General features: G+C 51.1%; 5 protein-coding genes across 5 annotated transcripts; 4 read left to right on the forward strand and 1 right to left on the reverse strand.

Moving 5' to 3' along the window:
* Nucleotides 1–1,156: 1,156 nt before the first annotated feature.
* ALT_7859 (tRNA (cytosine-C5-)-methyltransferase) lies at nucleotides 1,157–3,992 on the forward strand (the record flags this gene model as incomplete). Its single annotated transcript, XM_033561065.2, has 4 exons — nucleotides 1,157–1,180; nucleotides 1,252–1,433; nucleotides 1,489–3,603; nucleotides 3,665–3,992. 4 exons carry the CDS (start codon nucleotides 1,157–1,159, stop codon nucleotides 3,990–3,992), a joined length of 2,649 nt encoding a protein of 882 aa, XP_033416956.2.
* Nucleotides 3,993–5,860: 1,868 nt separating this feature from the next.
* ALT_7860 (glycoside hydrolase family 35 protein) lies at nucleotides 5,861–9,281 on the forward strand (the record flags this gene model as incomplete). Its single annotated transcript, XM_033561064.2, has 9 exons — nucleotides 5,861–5,995; nucleotides 6,050–6,126; nucleotides 6,177–6,479; nucleotides 6,532–6,798; nucleotides 6,850–6,865; nucleotides 6,913–7,008; nucleotides 7,058–7,192; nucleotides 7,240–7,906; nucleotides 7,957–9,281. The coding sequence occupies 9 exons, from the start codon at nucleotides 5,861–5,863 to the stop codon at nucleotides 9,279–9,281; spliced, it is 3,021 nt and encodes a 1,006-aa protein (XP_033416955.2).
* A 554-nt stretch (nucleotides 9,282–9,835) lies between these two features.
* ALT_7861 (uncharacterized protein) lies at nucleotides 9,836–10,351 on the forward strand (the record flags this gene model as incomplete). The annotated part of the gene is made up of 1 exon (XM_033561063.2): nucleotides 9,836–10,351. One exon carries the CDS (start codon nucleotides 9,836–9,838, stop codon nucleotides 10,349–10,351), a length of 516 nt encoding a protein of 171 aa, XP_033416954.2.
* A 470-nt stretch (nucleotides 10,352–10,821) lies between these two features.
* On the reverse strand, nucleotides 10,822–11,261 carry ALT_7862 (UV-induced protein uvi15; the record flags this gene model as incomplete). The annotated part of the gene is made up of 2 exons (XM_033561062.2): nucleotides 10,822–11,163; nucleotides 11,244–11,261. The coding sequence occupies 2 exons, from the start codon at nucleotides 11,259–11,261 to the stop codon at nucleotides 10,822–10,824; spliced, it is 360 nt and encodes a 119-aa protein (XP_033416953.2).
* A 2,968-nt stretch (nucleotides 11,262–14,229) lies between these two features.
* Nucleotides 14,230–17,954, forward strand: ALT_7863 (GPI mannosyltransferase 2; the record flags this gene model as incomplete). Its single annotated transcript, XM_033561060.2, has 7 exons — nucleotides 14,230–14,294; nucleotides 14,343–14,646; nucleotides 14,703–14,824; nucleotides 15,306–15,529; nucleotides 15,579–16,200; nucleotides 16,247–16,572; nucleotides 16,846–17,954. 7 exons carry the CDS (start codon nucleotides 14,230–14,232, stop codon nucleotides 17,952–17,954), a joined length of 2,772 nt encoding a protein of 923 aa, XP_033416951.2.
* Between the last annotated feature and the right edge of the window lie 451 nt (nucleotides 17,955–18,405).

The following is an 18,405-nucleotide window of genomic DNA, read 5'->3' on the forward strand; positions in this document are numbered from 1 at the left end:
CTGAACTACGACCTGTCTGAATAAACTTCATGCTCTGCTTGGTCCAATGGTGGACAAAGTCAATACACTAAGTTGCACGATTCCATCGTGGACATGGCAGGGGGCCAGGAAACTCGTGTTTGACATCAGAGTTAGTCGGTTAGCCTGCGATAATCCTTTTTTGAGGCAGGCCATGTAAAGTGCCTCTCCTTGGCGACAAGTATGAGTTGAGGAGAGCTGCGAAACGGTAGTGCGTGCTGGGAAGAGCTGAACCCAAAACACGAGAACCTGCAGCGACTCCACAGTGCTAATCAGAGTTAACTATTTCTCTTGGGACAAACTTTGAGAGAAGTCGACTGCGACTGGATTCAAAGGGACTGATCAGCAAAAGTCTGTTGAAGGTCTCGCTCAGAATGGATTAGATGAACGCCCGATCTCGTATCTCGTGCGGCTCAACCGCACAAAGGCTGTAGGGTTGACACATCAAACAGTTTAACGGGAAGTAGATAGGTTGGTATTTCCCAATACGGGCCTCAGGAAGATGATCCAGCTGATCTCGGCTAGTTAAGTGCACAGGTCAATTTTCATCTTCATCTTTGAGGATTCAGGAGAACTGAAGGATCAGAAGGATGAGTCAGGCACAGTGTTCAAGAGGAGCGACGGGCGTCTCTCGGAGTTCTGCCTCCTATATTAGACTTGGGATGGAGGGGAACAGCGAGAAGCATCGTTGCAAGTGTTCACTACAAGTTCGAAAGGCGTGCAGTAGCATTAAACTCTCCAGCGACATTCTCATTACTCTCATCTTGAGCGCAAGTAGCGATGAAGTTCATGGGTGACGGATGCCTGAAAACGCTCGGGAATAGTCGAATATCAACAAAAGGCACCTCAATGCGCCGGCCATCATCTCTCACTATTGCCGGTTCATCTTTGTCTAGTTAGGTTCCTCATAAGGCCTCACGCCTCTAAACTAGAGAAGAGTCGTCAAAGTCCTTGAAGGTTGTCGAAAATTGTTTATATAGAGCATGACATAATCGATAGTCGGACCGAGCATTAATCCGAAGCGGGATGTTTTACTTTTTGGAGCTCCGCGATGAAGAAATAATTATTGCTGCGCAAGAGCAGGCCGAGAATATCTTTGAGCCTCGGCTTCTCATCCCAATCATATTACTTGATCACCATGGCTAAGCGTGGTGGTAGAAAGGTAAGCATCCCCGATGTCAATTGGTTTTTGTCTCGTCCAGTGTTCATCGCGCCTAACATGCTCTGTTACAGGGTGGCCGTGGCGGCGGTGCGCGCGGGCAGCGCCAGAACTACGCGGATATTCCCAAAACGAATGAGAAGCTCGAGCGCTTCTATACTGAACAAGGCTTTATTCCGGAGGAAGAGAGAGAGGCATTCTGGGAAGCTCTGCGGAGGGACCTCCCCAACAGTTTCCGATTCACTGGGTCAAAAGGGTACGTCATGGCAGGCCGAAATCTCCCAGCTGCTCTGAACTCTGACATTTTGTAGACACGCCCTTGCTGTCCAGGAAAAGCTCAAAAATCACTATATTCCCGAAATCACCTCGATCGAGTATGAGGGTAACTTCGTCGAGCCGCCACGCCCAGTTCCTTGGTACCCGGACCAGCTCGCATGGTGGATGACCACTCCCAAGAATGTTGTCCGGCGATTCAAGCCTTTCGCCTCGTTCCAGAAATTCCTTGTCGCCGAGACGGACGTTGGTAATATCACTCGACAGGAGGTTGTGAGCATGATTCCTCCACTGCTCATTGACGTCAGACCTGGCATGACTGTTTTGGACATGTGCGCCGCACCGGGAAGCAAATCAGCGCAATTGATGGAACTGCTTCATGCGGGAGAGGAAGATGCGATGCGCCAGGTCGCGCAGCAAGTGAAGGAAGGGACGGCAGGGCCGGAACCTATGGGCCCCGAGGGTCTCAACGACGATGGCAGAACCACTGGCCTTCTCATCGCCAACGATTCCGACTTCAAACGTGCACACATGCTTGTCCATCAGATGAAGCGACTGAGCTCCCCAAATCTGATCGTCACGAATCACGACGCCACTATGTATCCCTCCATCAGACTGCCTCCTCTCCCAGAACAAGACGGCAAGCCCCCGAAGAACAGATACCTGAAATTCGACCGCATCCTTGCCGATGTCCCTTGCACCGGTGATGGTACTGCCAGGAAGAACATCAGCGTGTGGAGAGAATGGGGCCCTGCCAACGCCCTGGGTTTGCACGCTACACAGGTTCGAATTCTTGTTCGTGCCCTGCAGATGCTGAAGGTTGGTGGACGGGTAGTCTACTCCACTTGCAGCATGAACCCTGTTGAGAACGAGGCTGTCGTTGCTAGTGCTATTAATCGCTGCGGAGGCTCGGCCAACGTTGAAATCCTCGACTGCAGCAATGAACTGCCCGGACTGAAGAGAGCTGCTGGCGTGCGCACATGGAAGGTCATGGATCGTGAGGGCCGTATGTACAACAGCTGGAAAGAGGTCGAAGAGCAAAGGGAGCGTGAAGGCATCAACGGCCTGGGCCGGATCGGCGAAGGCATGTTCCCGCCTACCGGAGAGAATGCAGACTTGCCTCTTGAGAGATGCATCCGCGTCTATCCTCATCTCCAAGATACCGGCGGTTTCTTCATCACTGTCCTCGAGAAGAAATCCGAAATTCGCGCCAAGCCGGAAGACTCCTCTAAGGTCATCCCCAAGGCCTCCATTGCAGCTCTGACGGAGGAGCTGGATTTCAAGCAGAAGCATGGAAACGCACGCCCTCTTGAAAAGCTCGATGCCTTAGACGACCTGGTTGCCCCTGATAAAGAGGCTCAGTTGGAGGTGGATAAGAGCGCTTCTGTTGCTGAAGCGACGCACCAAGTGCCCTACTTCGCAACGAACCAGATTTCACCTGCAAAGAGAGATGCAGAGGACATGGAAGATGAAGTCCCATCCAAGAAGACCAAAGTGGAGGATGGTACTGAAGTAGTACTGGGCGATCGTCCAATCCACCGTCCTCCACCCGAGGCAGAAGACCCTGACCTCTCCGAGAGCACCCCTGCTCCGCTCCCAACGGAGACCCCTCAGCCAGAGTCAACCGAGACAAAGCCCCAGCCCCCACAAAAGCGGAAGCCAGGCCAGCCGATTGAGGAACCATTCAAATATCTGGATCCCAATAACGAGGAAATCGACCCGATTTTCAAGTTCTACGAGATCTCCGAGCGGTTCCCACGTGACCGTTTCATGGTCCGCAACGCGCAGGCGACCCCTACGAGGACTATCTACTACACCAGTGCATTGGCGCGTGACATTCTGATGGCTAACGAGGGACATGGCATGAAATTCGTGCATTGCGGTGTGAAGATGTTTGTCAAGCAAGATGCACAACGCCCCAACGTCTGCCGCTGGCGCATCCAGACCGATGGGTTGCGCATCCTTGAACCCTGGGTGGGTCCTGGTAGGGCGGTCGTCTTGACCAAGAAGGAGACCTTGCGCAAACTCCTCGTAGAGATGTTCCCCAAGGTTGCCGATGATGGCTGGAAGGACCTTGGCGAGATTGGCGAACGTGTGCGGGATATCGAAATGGGCTGTAGCATTTTGTATGTTCAGCCGGAGGAGAACTTTAGGTATGTCAATTCTCGTTCCCATCAATTACGATCAAGCTAGATGCTAATTGGCTCCCAACAGTGAACATATGGTGCTCCCACTTTGGCGGTCGCTGCATTCGGTCAACCTCATGCTTCCCAAGGAAGAGCGCCGTGCTATGCTCCTACGTATATTCAACGATGAGCCTCAGCTGTTGAACATTACCCAGCACGGCACGCCTCAGTCGTCCACTCCAGTAGTCGAGACGAATGAGGAAGACGTGTCTGGCATGGCTCCTACGGAAGCGGAAGAGAATGCGCTGAAGCAGGAAAACCTTGCACTAGGCGAGGATCAGCAGGAGCAGGTTGATACTCGGGAGACGTGGACCAAGGCCGGCGACGAAGATGACCGGTTTAACACAACTGTATAAATATCGCCAGGACTAGTATTTAACTCGGTGTTTGGGAAAAGAATCAAGGAATCAAGTTTAAGCTATAATTCTCTTATCCGAGCGAGAACCTCACTCGACAATAGGAGTCTCATTGACGACAAATGAGCCCTTGTGTACTCTCATTCAGTATTCTTCTCCAGAATGTTTGCTTGCAGAAGTCGAAGCGAGCGAGCAGTTGCACAATAGGACCTTCGAAGTTTAGTCTACTCTGGGTATATATGCCCTCGGAGTGCAGAACAGGGTGCGGTCCATTCAACCACAACTCTTCACATCTCAAAGCAAGGTTCGGTGCCGCCGTTGTTACATTACCATGAGTAGGGCCCGATGTTCATAGTGCTTTGACAACGACGATATGTCTTATGCAAGACTTGATTTCGAATGTACAGCAATGACCGACATTAAAGAGCGGGAAACTTGCTCGAGTCCTGCATGTATGCTTGGCACTAATCTACTCAGAAGCTAGGTTGAATTCCAATTTAACCGACAGGATAAAGGCGTATGCATCTCAATAGGTCGCACTGGTTGTGTATTTTGCCGAAAAATAGCCGGATGTGAGGAGTAAGGAAGCGAAGGGGGACTGCTCATGGCCGGCAGCTTTACTCTCGAGTTGTTGATGGGCATGAGATAGATATGTAGCGTACGGTATCCTGTCAGTCTGTCTTTGCATTATGTCCATCAGTAGGATTCAGTGGACATGATTACCGCTCTCTTGTTCTTTGGCCAGTCTTGTTAAAGGAGAAACACCCCTCAATGCAATGCGACTGAGACTTTGGGGATTCATTAGACTTAAGACTCCCGCCGGTGATAGGTACCCGGCTCTCAATTTAGCAAACACATCAGCCACTTGCATCAATCATGCAATCAAAGGACAGTCAGACTACGGAGGAGAATAGAAGAAGAGGAAGAACTTAGCACTGCAGATTCCGGACTCCACATTTCACACTCCACCGAGTCCACCGTTGACCCCGCTGTCCCGCTTCCTCTACAGCCGTCCGAAAGCTTGGATAATACTGATCTGGGGTCCAAGCGGACTCCTGATGAGGGTCATTGAAAGACAATATCAGGAGCAATGGAAGAAACATAGTCATTGAGCGTTGGATCGTTAATCGTTCTGATCGAGCATCTCAGGGGATCAAATTGTCCCTTGCATGAGTCCGGAGTCTGGACAAGCGAGATGACAGGGAATCGATACGGTGATTATGCTAGTCAAAGCAGCCGTGCCACTGGATCATCATCATGATGTGAGTCAATTGCAGGATTCGGGGCATTGACCATCGCATCATTCTCCGGCATGTCTCCGATATGAGGAAAAATTGCAGGCCGTTGGCCTCGCGTTATCGCAAACTGCACTAGTTTGTTGACTCTAATGCGGAGGATCGTCGGCCCATTCTCCGCTCTGAATCAAGCGCAAAGACGTCCCCTGCGACTACTCTCCTCCAAAATGATGGCAGCTCATTTAGTGCCTCTCCGGATCCCTGCATCGCGACCTTCCGCATTCGACTCGTCTCCGCCTCGGTCTTCGTTAGCACGAATATGCATGCACACACCGAGGCCTGCCGTGGCAGATCGGTTCTGGTCTCTTTCCAAGGGCCCACATCGCCTCTCTGCCTGTTTGCTGTTGTGCTTGATGAGCAATGACGATAGGCACGGTGCAATGGGAGACTCGTGGAGGGTTAGGATCGACGTTTCTCTCATTTAACTTCTCGGAGGATCATGCGGGGTGTGGATTCCGTCATATATTAAGCCGGAGCTCCTGCCCCCCTGCGGTCAAGCTCCCGATTCTCAGAAGACCTTGCATTCCCTCCCTTGTAAGCTTCATTCTTCTGGTTTTCACTTGAAGAAACACTATGAAGCTTCTCTCTGCCTGCGCAGTTGCCTTGCTGGCAGCTCAGGCAGCGGGTGCTTCTATCAAGCACAAGCTCAATGGCTATACTATTATGGAGCATTCGGATCCTGCGAAGCGGGAATTGTTGCAGAAATACGTATGTGAGATCGAAAACTTGATAAGTGATCAATACGTACTGACATAACTCTAGGTCACCTGGGATGAGAAGTCACTGTTTGTCAATGGCGAGAGAATCATGATTTTCAGCGGTGAAGTTCACCCTTTCAGGTGCGTACCAAACCCGGTAATCTACTTTGGATTGTTCTTACATTGTGTAGGCTGCCGGTTCCTTCGTTGTGGCTCGATGTCTTTCAGAAAATCAAGGCCCTGGGTTTCAATTGCGTTTCATTCTACGTTGACTGGGCTGTGCTCGAAGGAAAACCTGGCGAGTACAGAGCTGAAGGCAACTTTGCCCTCGAGCCTTTCTTTGATGCGGCTAAGCAGGCGGGAATCTATCTCCTCGCTCGTCCTGGTCCTTACATCAATGCCGAGGCTTCGGGCGGTGGTTTCCCTGGATGGTTGCAGAGAGTGAACGGAACCCTGCGAACGTCCGATCCCGCGTACCTAAAGGCTACTGATAAGTATGATCCTTATGATTGTTTATAGTCTCAACAGCTGCTGACTCTGGATTAGCTACATTGCCAATGTTGCTGCTACTGTTGCCAAAGGCCAAATCACAAACGGGGGTCCGGTCATCCTTTATCAACCGGAGAATGAGTACAGCGGTGCGTGCTGTAACGCTACTTTCCCCGACGGGGACTACATGCAGTATGTCATCGACCAGGCTCGGAACGCCGGTATTGTTGTACCATTGATCAACAACGATGCCTGGACTGGAGGACACAATGCCCCTGGGACGGGCAAGGGAGAAGTTGACATCTATGGTCACGATAGCTATCCGTGAGTCTAAGATCACCTTCTGGAAAGACAATTCTAACTTGCTTGTATTAGACTAGGGTTTGACTGTGTAAGATCGAGTTTTCTTGAACTTTTGTGCCATTCTAATAAAACTAGGGACACCCAAGCGTTTGGCCCAAGGGCAACCTGCCAACCACTTTCCGGACGGATCACTTGAGACAGAGCCCGACAACCCCGTACTCTCTTGTTGAGGTGTGTGATCTCATGCCTTTCGATCCGGACATTACTGACAGTCGTCAAGTTCCAAGCCGGTTCTTTCGATCCATGGGGTGGACCCGGCTTTGAAGCATGCGCCGCCCTCGTCAATCATGAGTTCGAGAGAGTGTTTTACAAAAATGACCTGAGCTTTGGAGCTGCTATCCTCAACTTGTACATGGTATGGAAAGATCCCGCTTAAGATTGACCAAGCGCTGACACGCTTAGACCTTTGGCGGCACGAACTGGGGTAACCTTGGCCATCCTGGTGGATACACATCCTACGATTACGGATCGCCGCTGACCGAATCTCGCAATGTCACTCGGGAGAAGTACAGCGAGCTCAAGTTGATTGGTAACTTCGTGAAAGCCTCGCCGTCTTACCTTCTGGCTACACCTGGCAATTTGACTACCTCCGGATACGCCGACACAGCTGATTTGACCGTGACTCCTTTGCTTGGCAATGGCACTGGATCGTACTTTGTTGTCAGACATACGGACTACACCAGCCAGGCATCCACGCCGTACAAGCTCAGCCTCCCAACCAGTGCTGGGAAACTCACAGTTCCCCAGCTCGGCGGTACCCTAACGCTCAATGGACGTGATTCCAAGGTTCATGTTGTGGACTACAACGTCGGGGGAACCAATATCCTCTACTCGACGGCCGAAGTCTTCACCTGGAAGAAGTTCGGGGATAGCAAAGTTCTCGTCTTGTATGGTGGACCTGGTGAGCACCACGAGCTGGCGGTTTCACTCAAGTCCGACATCAAGGTCGCCGAAGGATCTGATTCAGAAGTCACCTCGAAGAAGGTTGGGGATGTTGTTGTGGTCGCCTGGGATGTATCATCTTCCCGCCGTATTGTTCAGATTGGCGACCTCAAGATCTTCCTGTTGGGTAAGTAATCTGCCCGTGATTCTTATTTTTTCAAAGCTAATTCCGAGCAGATAGGAACTCTGCCTACAATTACTGGGTACCGCAACTTGACAAGGATGACTCGTCAACGGGCTACAGCTCCGAAAAGACTACTGCTTCGTCCATTATTGTCAAAGCTGGTTACCTTGTGCGGACTGCTTATACCAAGGGCTCCGGCCTCTATCTTACCGCCGATTTCAACGCAACTACCCCAGTTGAAGTGATTGGAGCCCCGTCAAATGTCAGGAACTTGTACATCAACGGCGAGAAGACTCAGTTCAAGACCGATAAGAATGGTATCTGGTCTACCGAGGTCAAATACAGTGCTCCTAAGATAAATCTTCCCAGCATGAAGGATCTGAATTGGAAGTATCTCGATACTCTGCCGGAGGTTCAGTCGACTTATGACGACTCTGCATGGAGGGCTGCCGACCTGGACACCACACCCAACACCCTGCGACCCTTGACCACACCAAAGTCTCTGTACTCGTCCGACTATGGCTTCCATACCGGTTACCTGATCTATCGCGGCCACTTTGTTGCCGACGGCAGCGAAACTACCTTTGATGTGCGCACGCAAGGAGGCTCGGCCTTTGGCAGTTCCGTGTGGTTGAACGGAACATTCCTAGGCTCATGGACTGGTCTCAATGCGAATGCGGACTACAACTCGACCTACAAGCTGCCACAGGTCCAGAAAGGCAAGAACTACGTCCTCACCGTTGTCATTGACACAATGGGCCTTAACGAGAACTGGGTTGTGGGCACGGACGAGATGAAGAACCCCCGGGGTATTCTCTCCTACAAGCTCTCCGGCCGCGACGCCTCGGCGATCACCTGGAAATTGACCGGAAACCTCGGCGGAGAGGATTACCAGGACAAGATCCGCGGCCCTCTGAACGAGGGTGGATTGTATGCCGAACGGCAGGGCTTCCACCAGCCCGAGCCGCCCAGCGAGAAGTGGAAGTCAGCTAGTCCTCTCGAGGGGTTATCCAAGCCTGGTATTGGCTTCTACAGCGCTCAGTTCGAACTGGATATCCCAAGTGGGTGGGACGTGCCACTCTACTTCAACTTTGGCAACAGCACAAAGTCAGCCTACCGCGTGCAGCTGTATGTCAACGGGTACCAGTACGGCAAGTTGGTTAGCAACATCGGCCCTCAGACAAGCTTCCCCGTCCCGCAGGGTATTCTAAACTACCAGGGAACCAATTGGGTTGCGTTGACGCTGTGGGCACTCGAGTCGGATGGCGCCAAGTTGGATGACTTTGAGTTGGTGAACACCACACCAGTGATGACTGCTCTGTCAAAGATCCGGCCCTCAAAGCAGCCAAGTTATCGTCAACGGAAGGGAGCTTATTGATAGATAGTCATTAGTGTCAGGGTCAGTGCACAGTGCACAGTGCATCAGGACGATAGTCGAGTACAACAATAAAACTGCTGTATGTTCACCTTTTTATCCAGTAATTTTCTTCTGTCTGTACGAGTACGCATATCCGAAAGTGATATTTGTTGCTAGCTCGCCAAAAGAAAATGTAGTGTAAAAGCTGCGGATCCTCCCGAGGTGCCCACGGCCCACCCCAGCCACCGCATAATCGGGGTCCGTCCGCTGTCCGCTGTCCGCTGTACGCCGTACATCATGCATCTCACCAACGCCGCAGCATTTTCTCCCTCCTTTCAATGTCAGTATTATTTCAGCGTACTCCGTCCTAAGGGAGCATCTCCATCGCTCTCGCGCACCTGCAGTTAATCCACATGTCACTCGTTGCGTCATCACAATCACCATACCCATACGCAACAACCCACACAAACAACCGTTACCATCTGCGGCGGAGCCCACAACTACAACAACAAACCTAACCCTCCTGAACACTCTCACACAACCATACCCCATCTTCAAAAGAAAAGGGGATAAAAATGACCCCCCTCCGCCGCTACACAACCGTCTCCATCCCCGCCTCCTACGGCCGTCTCGACGACAGCCCCTCCCCCGGCACCGTAGCAGGAATCGTCCTAGGCAGCGTCGCCGGCTTCATCTTCCTCCTATACCTCGCCTACCTGGGCCTCGGACTGAACAACAAACCATCCCCCGACGACGTAGAAGTCAGCACCGTGTCGATGTCGACGACGACGGAGAGCGCGCTGGGGAGACGGGCGCGGCGGGCGCGCCGCGGAGGAAGAATCGAGGTGGTGGAGGAGGAGGAGCGGCGCAGACGGCATCCGGATGACGATAATATTGTGGTGGAGGAGTCGATGACGAGTGCGTCGAGGACGGATGAGGGGGATATGGTGGAGGTTTTGGAGGAGCATTCGTCGATTGATGGGCCGGTGGCGCCTGCGCGGTCGAGGTCGAGGAGGAGTCGGGTGTCGGGGTCTTATCGGACGGTTGATCCGTATGAGTATGGGGGTGGGAGTTCGTATGATGGGCGGTGATAAGGACATTATTAAAGGTGGATTGCATTTGTGATGTTGTTTTGGATACCCTTGATTTGATGCGATTACGCTACCATAATAACCTTATGCTGTGCGCTGGATAATGAGTTACGAAGCCATGTCATGTTATGATTTATTTACAAGACGCTCCTTCTGAACACGATCAGGCTGGTTTGTGAGATGCGGGTTGCAATCCTTAAAAATAGTAAAGAAAGAGTAATATTGACAAGAATAAGAAAGACTCCTCGCCTTTGGCAACCAACACATGGGGAACAATGAGGGAATGAACGACGGAGAATCCACACAAAGGAGATATGACGAGTCCCGACCTGATAATGCTCCGTATCCGTTCCAGCGCCGTAGCAGAATAGTCAGAAAATGATGGACAGAAAGGTATTCGAGCAAAAACAGAATGTTCAGGGCATTTTGCCCTCAATTATAATGGCACGGGTCCCTTTTTTTCATACTGATCAAAACAGAATATCCAAGCAGCAACAGCATGCAAGAGCGGCCATGATACCGGCACAAATGCCACCGCCTGAAGACCCTCCCCGGTCTTCCGGATAGTAACCTTGCTGCTGTTGCGGATATCCTTGCGGAGGATAGTACATAGGTTGACCCGGGGGAGGAGGGGAGCCGTAACCGCCGTATCCTTGCTGGCCTTGCTGGGGAGGGGGACCGTAGTTCTGAGGAGGGTAGTAACCGCCTTGGTTGTAGTAGTCTTGGTTTGCGCCGCCAGGAGGAGGCGAGCCGGGGTGGCCGTATGGGCCAGCGTCATGAACGGGCGCAGGATAGGAAGGAGGAGGGCCGTCCTAGAGAGTAAACGTTAGATGTTACCCACGCTAAGTCGCGAGAACTGGAAGGCGTGAGTATGAGAGATTAGGGAACTAACCGGCTTATTGTATGACATCTTGATGCTTGTGTAAAGGTGACGAGTTTCTCAGTATAGTCGAATTATCAAGATGTACAGCTAATAGAGACTGAAACTGTGATCAATAGTTCGAATAGACTTCTCAGGTGTCGAGTCCAGAGAGAGTATTCGGCGAGCGTCTGAAGATTGCCGACAGCTGTCAGCTAGTTGCAAGAGACCGGATAAGGAGATATTTCGTTGGGTCGATGTGGAGCGTCGCGCTGACGATACGAGATATATGGTAAAGGAAGAAAATTGAAAAGGAGGGGCAAAGGAGAGGATTGTTAAGAATATCAGTCAGTCAGATGAAGTTAACAAGTCCTCCAAGAAAGAGGCGCCCCAAGCACTTGGCAGATGGCACGGGATCTCCGGATTCGGCAGGTCTGTGGCTGTACTCCGTACCTATAGTATTTATCGCGCCTTTTAGACGATGACAATGACAGCTTATAACCTACTGACAGACAGGAGCCGTGCTTGTTTTATAGACATCTCCAGAAAGACTATGACCACCACAAATCTGTACTTCAATCTCTGGTTCGACAGAACGGCATCTTTCCAAGGTCGTAGGCATCCATGTAAAGTCAACTCCGGCACCGCCACTTTAAATTCGTAATGCATGCACCCACCCCTCCTTGCGCTGGGCATTGGCTTTCGGCTTTCGGCAAGTCAGTCCATCTCTGCGATGATTGGTAGTTACTAGTACTAAGAATATGGACTTCTCAATCCATTATCATGAACGAGGCTGCGTGGCATATGTTTGGGTGCTCAGGCATTGTATTGTGGCTTACTAACTGATTCCATAGTCGCTAAGTGCTGGCGCTTATTCCCTTGACACACAGTGCTCTAAATAGCTTGCAAGACCTTCGAGAAAGAAATGCGAAATATAGGTATATCCTCGTGTCTAAATTGAATTAAACAGTCTTGGATGTGGTCAAGCAGCGTAGGTAAATGATCTCCAACCATATAGTCTAAATGATTTGATTATCAACGGGCTCTGACGCCGGTACCACAATCAAAGGTCGCCCATTGTTATCACTGGGATCTAGCATTTTGGGCCCTATCCAACAGGGCACTGTTACTTTGGTAGACAGGTGGTCTTCCCGGGTTCCCCAGTCCCACCAGTCGATTTTTGTCTCTCTGATCTGGACTCTGAATGAATCCTCACCTGCACATCTTCAGGCAACTCGTGGTTTACGAACGAGGACCAGGTCTCTCCAGGATGGAGAGTTTCAAAGTCCTCATGGTCGCCGGGCGAGATCTGCATATCAGGATCATCCCATATCCCCCCTCCACAGCCGTCAACTGTGTACTGTGCAACCTAACGACCACGCAACTGATAGATGGTAGGACAATTCAGAATCCACTATGAAAAGTGATCGGCCTGGTCTCGCCAGAAGGGCCAGGATAGTAGGTAATACGAAGCTCCGTTCTCACCTCCCATTTCTGTACAGGAACGGTTGATGCACATTCAATCTTTGCAATCAAAATTGAGGTCGTTTCTTCTCTGGAATCCACATCAGCGGATAGTCAACATGGGAAGCACGGTTGTTCTCCCGCGCGAGATATCACCTCCACCGGCCACATATTGGGAGCATGCAATGGCTGCTCTCCTTATTCTGCGGTAAAGGCCAGCATAGGACCGCCTGGCAGAATGAGGCTGGTGTCTTGAGTCAGTATGTAGCTGTAAAAACGGTTCTTGGCTACTCCCCACTCCCATACAGCGTATCTTTCACCGGGCCAGAATAATGTATATCTCTCTCCAGCCGTTAGGCAAGAGAGAAAGAGGTCTGGCAATACATCCATCCATCGCTGGGGGCCGCCCAGAATATGTTCAATGAAACATGATTCTTCAATAACCCATGACGAAAGGGGAGGCCGTGTGCTTTGGGGAAGCTCAATCTACTTCAAGCCTTCAGTGGTATGATGAAGAATAATGAAACCAGAGGCAACAAATCCCTGGATATGCGGAGCCCATGCACAAAAAGACATGGGCTATTTCTATCATCAACGCGGCGTAAGATGACTTCGAACAGATATGTGGTTCTCTGCCACAGCTTCTCAGGGCCTTGTAGCTCGAGGGAAATTGCCGGTGCACCCGGGCTACGGGAAGTTAACCGGCTGCTGCTCTGGTCAGGCTTGGGGCTGAGAGCTCACAGGCGGTCTTTCTGTGTCCATCACAAATACGGAGCCAAGGTCTCGTCCATTATCGGTTGTTTCCTCTGCTTTGTTGGGCAGCTGCAGGAGCTGCAGTTCGGGTGGGGGTGGTATTGGGAATCTACCTAGGCACCCTCCTGGGAAATGGGACTAATATAGAGGAGAGTGTTGAACCGGGCCCCATCTTGCAGCCCGTATTGTCCAATGACTCCAAACAACGCTAGTGGACAACCTGATGGAGACCCTTGTTGATCGGTTAGAAGAAGTAGACAGACTGTGGAGACTGAACTGTCCGCGAATCCTCAATTAAGTTAGGGGTAAGCCTCCGGTCCGGGCGACGCGATCTCAAAGTTCTAGGCTTCCCCACAGCGAGCTCAGCCTTGATCAGTAGCCCTGCGCACAATGAGCACTAGAACACATGGAGATAGTGGAGGTATACTATCAAGAAATCGTTAGAGACACGCCCCCTGCCATTCTTAGTTAAAATCAATCATACCTGCTCAGTAACCTGCTCTTTTCAACTGTGACTGCTCGAAACGCCGCTTACCATTCTCAGCCTGTGCGTTATCCTGCCTATCCAAAGCCGAATGCGTCTCTCTGCAGTATTACTTACATTTGAGACAGGATTGTGCTCCTGCTGACTTTTGCGTCGTTCACTTTTCAGATCCAACATGTCTGGCAGCGCAGGGACGCCAAAGGAATCTCATCTTCCTACCTTTTGTTCAATCTGATTTGCGCCACCGAACATGTCTTTTCCGCCTTCTTTTGGATGGTCAATATGCGCGAGTGGCCAGGCTTCTGGACCCATCTCCCGATGACAGTCCTTGACTGGGTCAACTTTGTGCATTTGACGGGTGTCTGGGCACTATTCAATGTCTTGTGAGCATGTACGACCATCAATGTGATTAAAACTGACAGAATGCGTAGATTCTTTCTATGTCTCTATTTCAAATCCATCAGCCGCCTCCGAAAGGCCCTGGTCATAGCTATCTACGTCTTCTTCCTCATCATCTCTCTCATGCCGCTGATCATTGACGCCACAACGGATGTCTTCTGTCCTCCCGACAAGCCAAACTGTCCCGAATACGATCGTGACCCCATTGTGTTATTCGAGGGCTACCATGTCTTCGCCCTGGTCCCAGTTATCGTCACGCTCTTGATTCTCGGCTTGTACAAACAAGCGCGAGCGTCCCCGCTTAAACTCAGTCTACCCTGGCTCAAACTTCAAGCAGTAATCTTCATGCTCTCGGCTGCGTCCTGGTCCTGAGGCTTGCTTTCCTGTGGAAGGCGTACCTGGAGGACCCGCAGGAACGTGTACCTGTCTACTTGGTGATTTTTGCTTGGTGGAGGATGATCGGGTCTGTGGCTGTTGATGAGGCCATCTTTGCTTTTGGGCAGGGGATCTTGCTGTGGTTGACTTTGAGGCGAGAAAAGCGTCTCGCGGCTTCTGATCCGGAGAGGAGGCCGTTGTTGGGCAGTAGGCCAACGGCTGCAAGCTAGGGCTCATCGATTGTTACTTGTTGAGGATTACATGGCTGAGGCATATTTTCAGCCAGGACTTTATAAACATAGATCAAGAGCTGAACTGGTGCAAAACTACAAGAGACAAAAAACATGAAATTGTGTTCAATTTCGCATGAAGATGTTGAAGTTATAGATAACGGTCAGCATGCTGTAGAGTACCTAGGGTTATCGCACTGCGGTGGGCAACTTTAAGATTACATGTCAACACCTCGGTCGCGCCCATCCTCCACGCGTCTTTCTCTGCAACGCTGGATGTTATCACAATATGTCGTGGTCATTCACAATTTCTCTTAGTCGCCCCTATAAATCACTACTGACTGTCTTTATATTCTGGAAAACTCTTCTACTTCTGCTGGCTCTCTTCAGTCCTGGTCCTGGCTACGACACTTCAACCACGCTTCGGTTGGACCGTAATGCAACCAATGCAGTCGGCGATGGTCCATTTACAGCGAGCTTGCGCCTGGTTTCCACCAAGCTAACCAGATGGGACGCTATATATTTCACCGAGGCCGCAAGCCGGGGCTATGTTTTCGAGCAAGAATGGGCATTCGGTTATGGCTTCACCAAGCTCATCAATTTCTTTGCCAATGGTGAGCGCCTTTGAACCTGTTGCACACTGGCCGACTAATAGTTATCTAGCTCTCCAACGGACAGGCGCTGTAGACCACGCATTTAGGGAGCACATCGCTGGTATTCTCATAGCTCATGCTGCTCATGGCCTGTCGGTACTTGTCCTCTATTGTCTGGGGTGTGCAATATTTTCCGGAAGGCAGGGTCGCATGCTCGCATTCATCGCAGCGTGTTTATATATATTCTCACCTGCTGGACTTTTCCTTTCGGCCCCGTACGGGGAGAGTACCTATGCTCTCTTGAGCTTCACTGGCTACTTTCTCTTCGTTCAGAGCTTCAGCCCGTCAGGGGCTTCCACGGGTCTCAAAGATGCTCTTATTCCGCTAGGTGGTATCCTGTGCGGATTAGCCACCACTGTTCGCAGCAATGGTATCCTCAACGGCCTGCTGTTCCTAGAGGAAGCAATCAGAGTGCTCTATTCGATGACCGGGGGTATCACCTTTGCAAAATCTCGTCGGCTATTCGCCGTGGGTATAGCCGGTGTCTGCACGGGTCTTGGTTTTGTGGTGCCGCAATACATCGCTTACCGGGATTTCTGCCTCAATAGCCCATATACGCACGATGGACAACCAAGGATATGGTGCCGTAGGACTGTTCCAAGTATCTACAGCTTCGTCCAGGACCATTATTGGTATGTTTCCGAATTGGTATCGTTGCGCCGCTAACTAATCCCATAGGAACAATGGGTTTCTTCGGTACTGGACTGTGTCCAATATCCCCTTGTTCGCCTTGGCCAGTCCAATGTTGGCCATCATGACGTATTCTGCCTTTTGGACTCTCAACGTGCAATCGGGCAGACTGACAGGAGCAGACCGCCTGTTGCGCAGCCTGGCGGCTCCTCAGTTCATCCTGGCGGTCTTGACATTGGCAAAACACCATGTTCAGATCATTACCCGCATGTCCTCGGGTTACCCCGTGTGGTATTTCTGGATCGCGGATCTCCTCATGAAGGAGTACTCGTTGGTCCGTCTGGACAAGAAGGAGGTTGGGGGGCAGAAGCAGGGTTCGTATTCAAGCATGGCAGTCACATATATGATTTCCTATGCAGCTGTTCAGGGGGTCCTTTTTGCTTCTTTCTTACCGCCGGCCTGACTGCTCATGAGGGGAACAAACAAGCTGAACTACCTCACCGTCACCTGTTTATAATATAGAGTATTATTTCTATAGTATATACAAGGTAGAAGTCACTCCGAAACATTGGCATCGCAATAAGGACAAAAACCGGTTTTCCAATAACTCTCCATGCCATCTATTAGTTAGGTACAATTGGCATTAGTCCAAGTGACGCTACGCGACGCACCTCGAAGCAGGTACCGACACGACGATCCCAGTCTTAGACAGGTATATGACAGCCACACCCTCCCTCCCTCTCAATTTCAATGCCAGATCCATGATGCCTCCAAAATGGTCGCCCAACTGTTCCCACCCCGCCATGTCTACTTCCCCTCCACCCCCTCCCACACATCCACCGTCATCCTCCTGCACGACACAAACAGCACAGGCGCCGAGCTAGCCGCCGCGCTGGCCGCCTCAACAACACCAGCAACAGAAACAGCGACAGCTGGAAATTCCAAAGCTATCTTCGAGCACTTCCCCTCCTGCCGCTGGGTGTTTCCCTCTGCTCAGCCTCGGCAGATAGATACTTGCCATGCGAGCCCGGGGAATTGGATCAACATCGATGTCGATGTCGACGTCGACGTCGACAGTGATGCAAACGAAGATGAAGACGCAATCGCAAACGCAGATTCTCCTCAACAACCACAACCCCAAGCACAGCTCAGCCCCTCCACAAAAGACGACGAGAAAGACCACGAAGACGAAAACAAAGACCAAAAGGAAGATCTAGAAACCTGCGTAGCGTACATCCTACAAATAGTAGAGGAGGAAGTCACCCGGCTGGACGGGGACAGTCACCGCGTGGTGCTGGGTGGGTTCGGGCAGGGGATGGCCGTTGCGATTGCTACATTAGTCGCTGCGCGGAGGCGACTGGGTGGGTTTGTGGGTGTGGGCGGGTGGATTCCTCTGCCGGAGAGGGTCGAGGGATTAGGTGGTCGGGACCGGGGGCTACTTGCTAAAGAGGAGGCGAGGATGGGAGGATCAGAAGCATTTCCAAGGGATTTGGTGGATGGGGAGGCGACGCTGGAGACTCCGGTTCTTCTGAGCTATCTTGAGGATGATCCATGCGTGGATATTCAAACAGGATTGACAGCCTACGAGATATTAAACCGCTTGGGGTTTCTCAGGGTGGTTTGGGATGCCCAGCCTGGTTCACAGCAAGACGAGGATTGGCTTTTAGATGCAACCCAGTTAGATACAATTGTGGGTTTCCTGGCAGAGGTGTTTGGTCATGAGGGCAGCATCTCTGCTCATGATGTTATGTTATGATACTCTGCTTGAAGCAGCAGGCAGGCAATGATCTCCTAAATAGTATTTCCAGTCGCTCATGTCGTTACTTACAGGCTGAAATGAACTCGCTAAACCAATGTTTTTGCCTTCTCTTCAAACACTTTTGAAGACCACATGAATCGGAGAGGAGACAGGGGTTGCATGCGATGGCACACGGGACAGGGAGCAGAACGGAAATGAATCCTGAAATTACACGAGAGAATATAAGTCACGATGGGAAATGCTGAGCCACCTCCAGAAGAAGGCTGTATCACATGATATATAAAGACAGAACAAGAAAAGGAAATTGGGAGTCCGCCATGGCAAAATCCACTGGCATCCCATGTAGGTGGTGCGGGAAGGGAGGAGAGGGCTCCGGAAGGAGCTCAGGTTGGCAATGCTTGGGGAATCGCAAGAAATGAGAATGCAAACTTCGGGGAAGCTCTTGCAG

Source organism: Aspergillus lentulus (genome assembly GCF_001445615.1).
Source record: "Aspergillus lentulus DNA, contig: Alt16, strain: IFM 54703, whole genome shotgun sequence".
NCBI lineage: Eukaryota > Fungi > Ascomycota > Eurotiomycetes > Eurotiales > Aspergillaceae > Aspergillus > Aspergillus lentulus.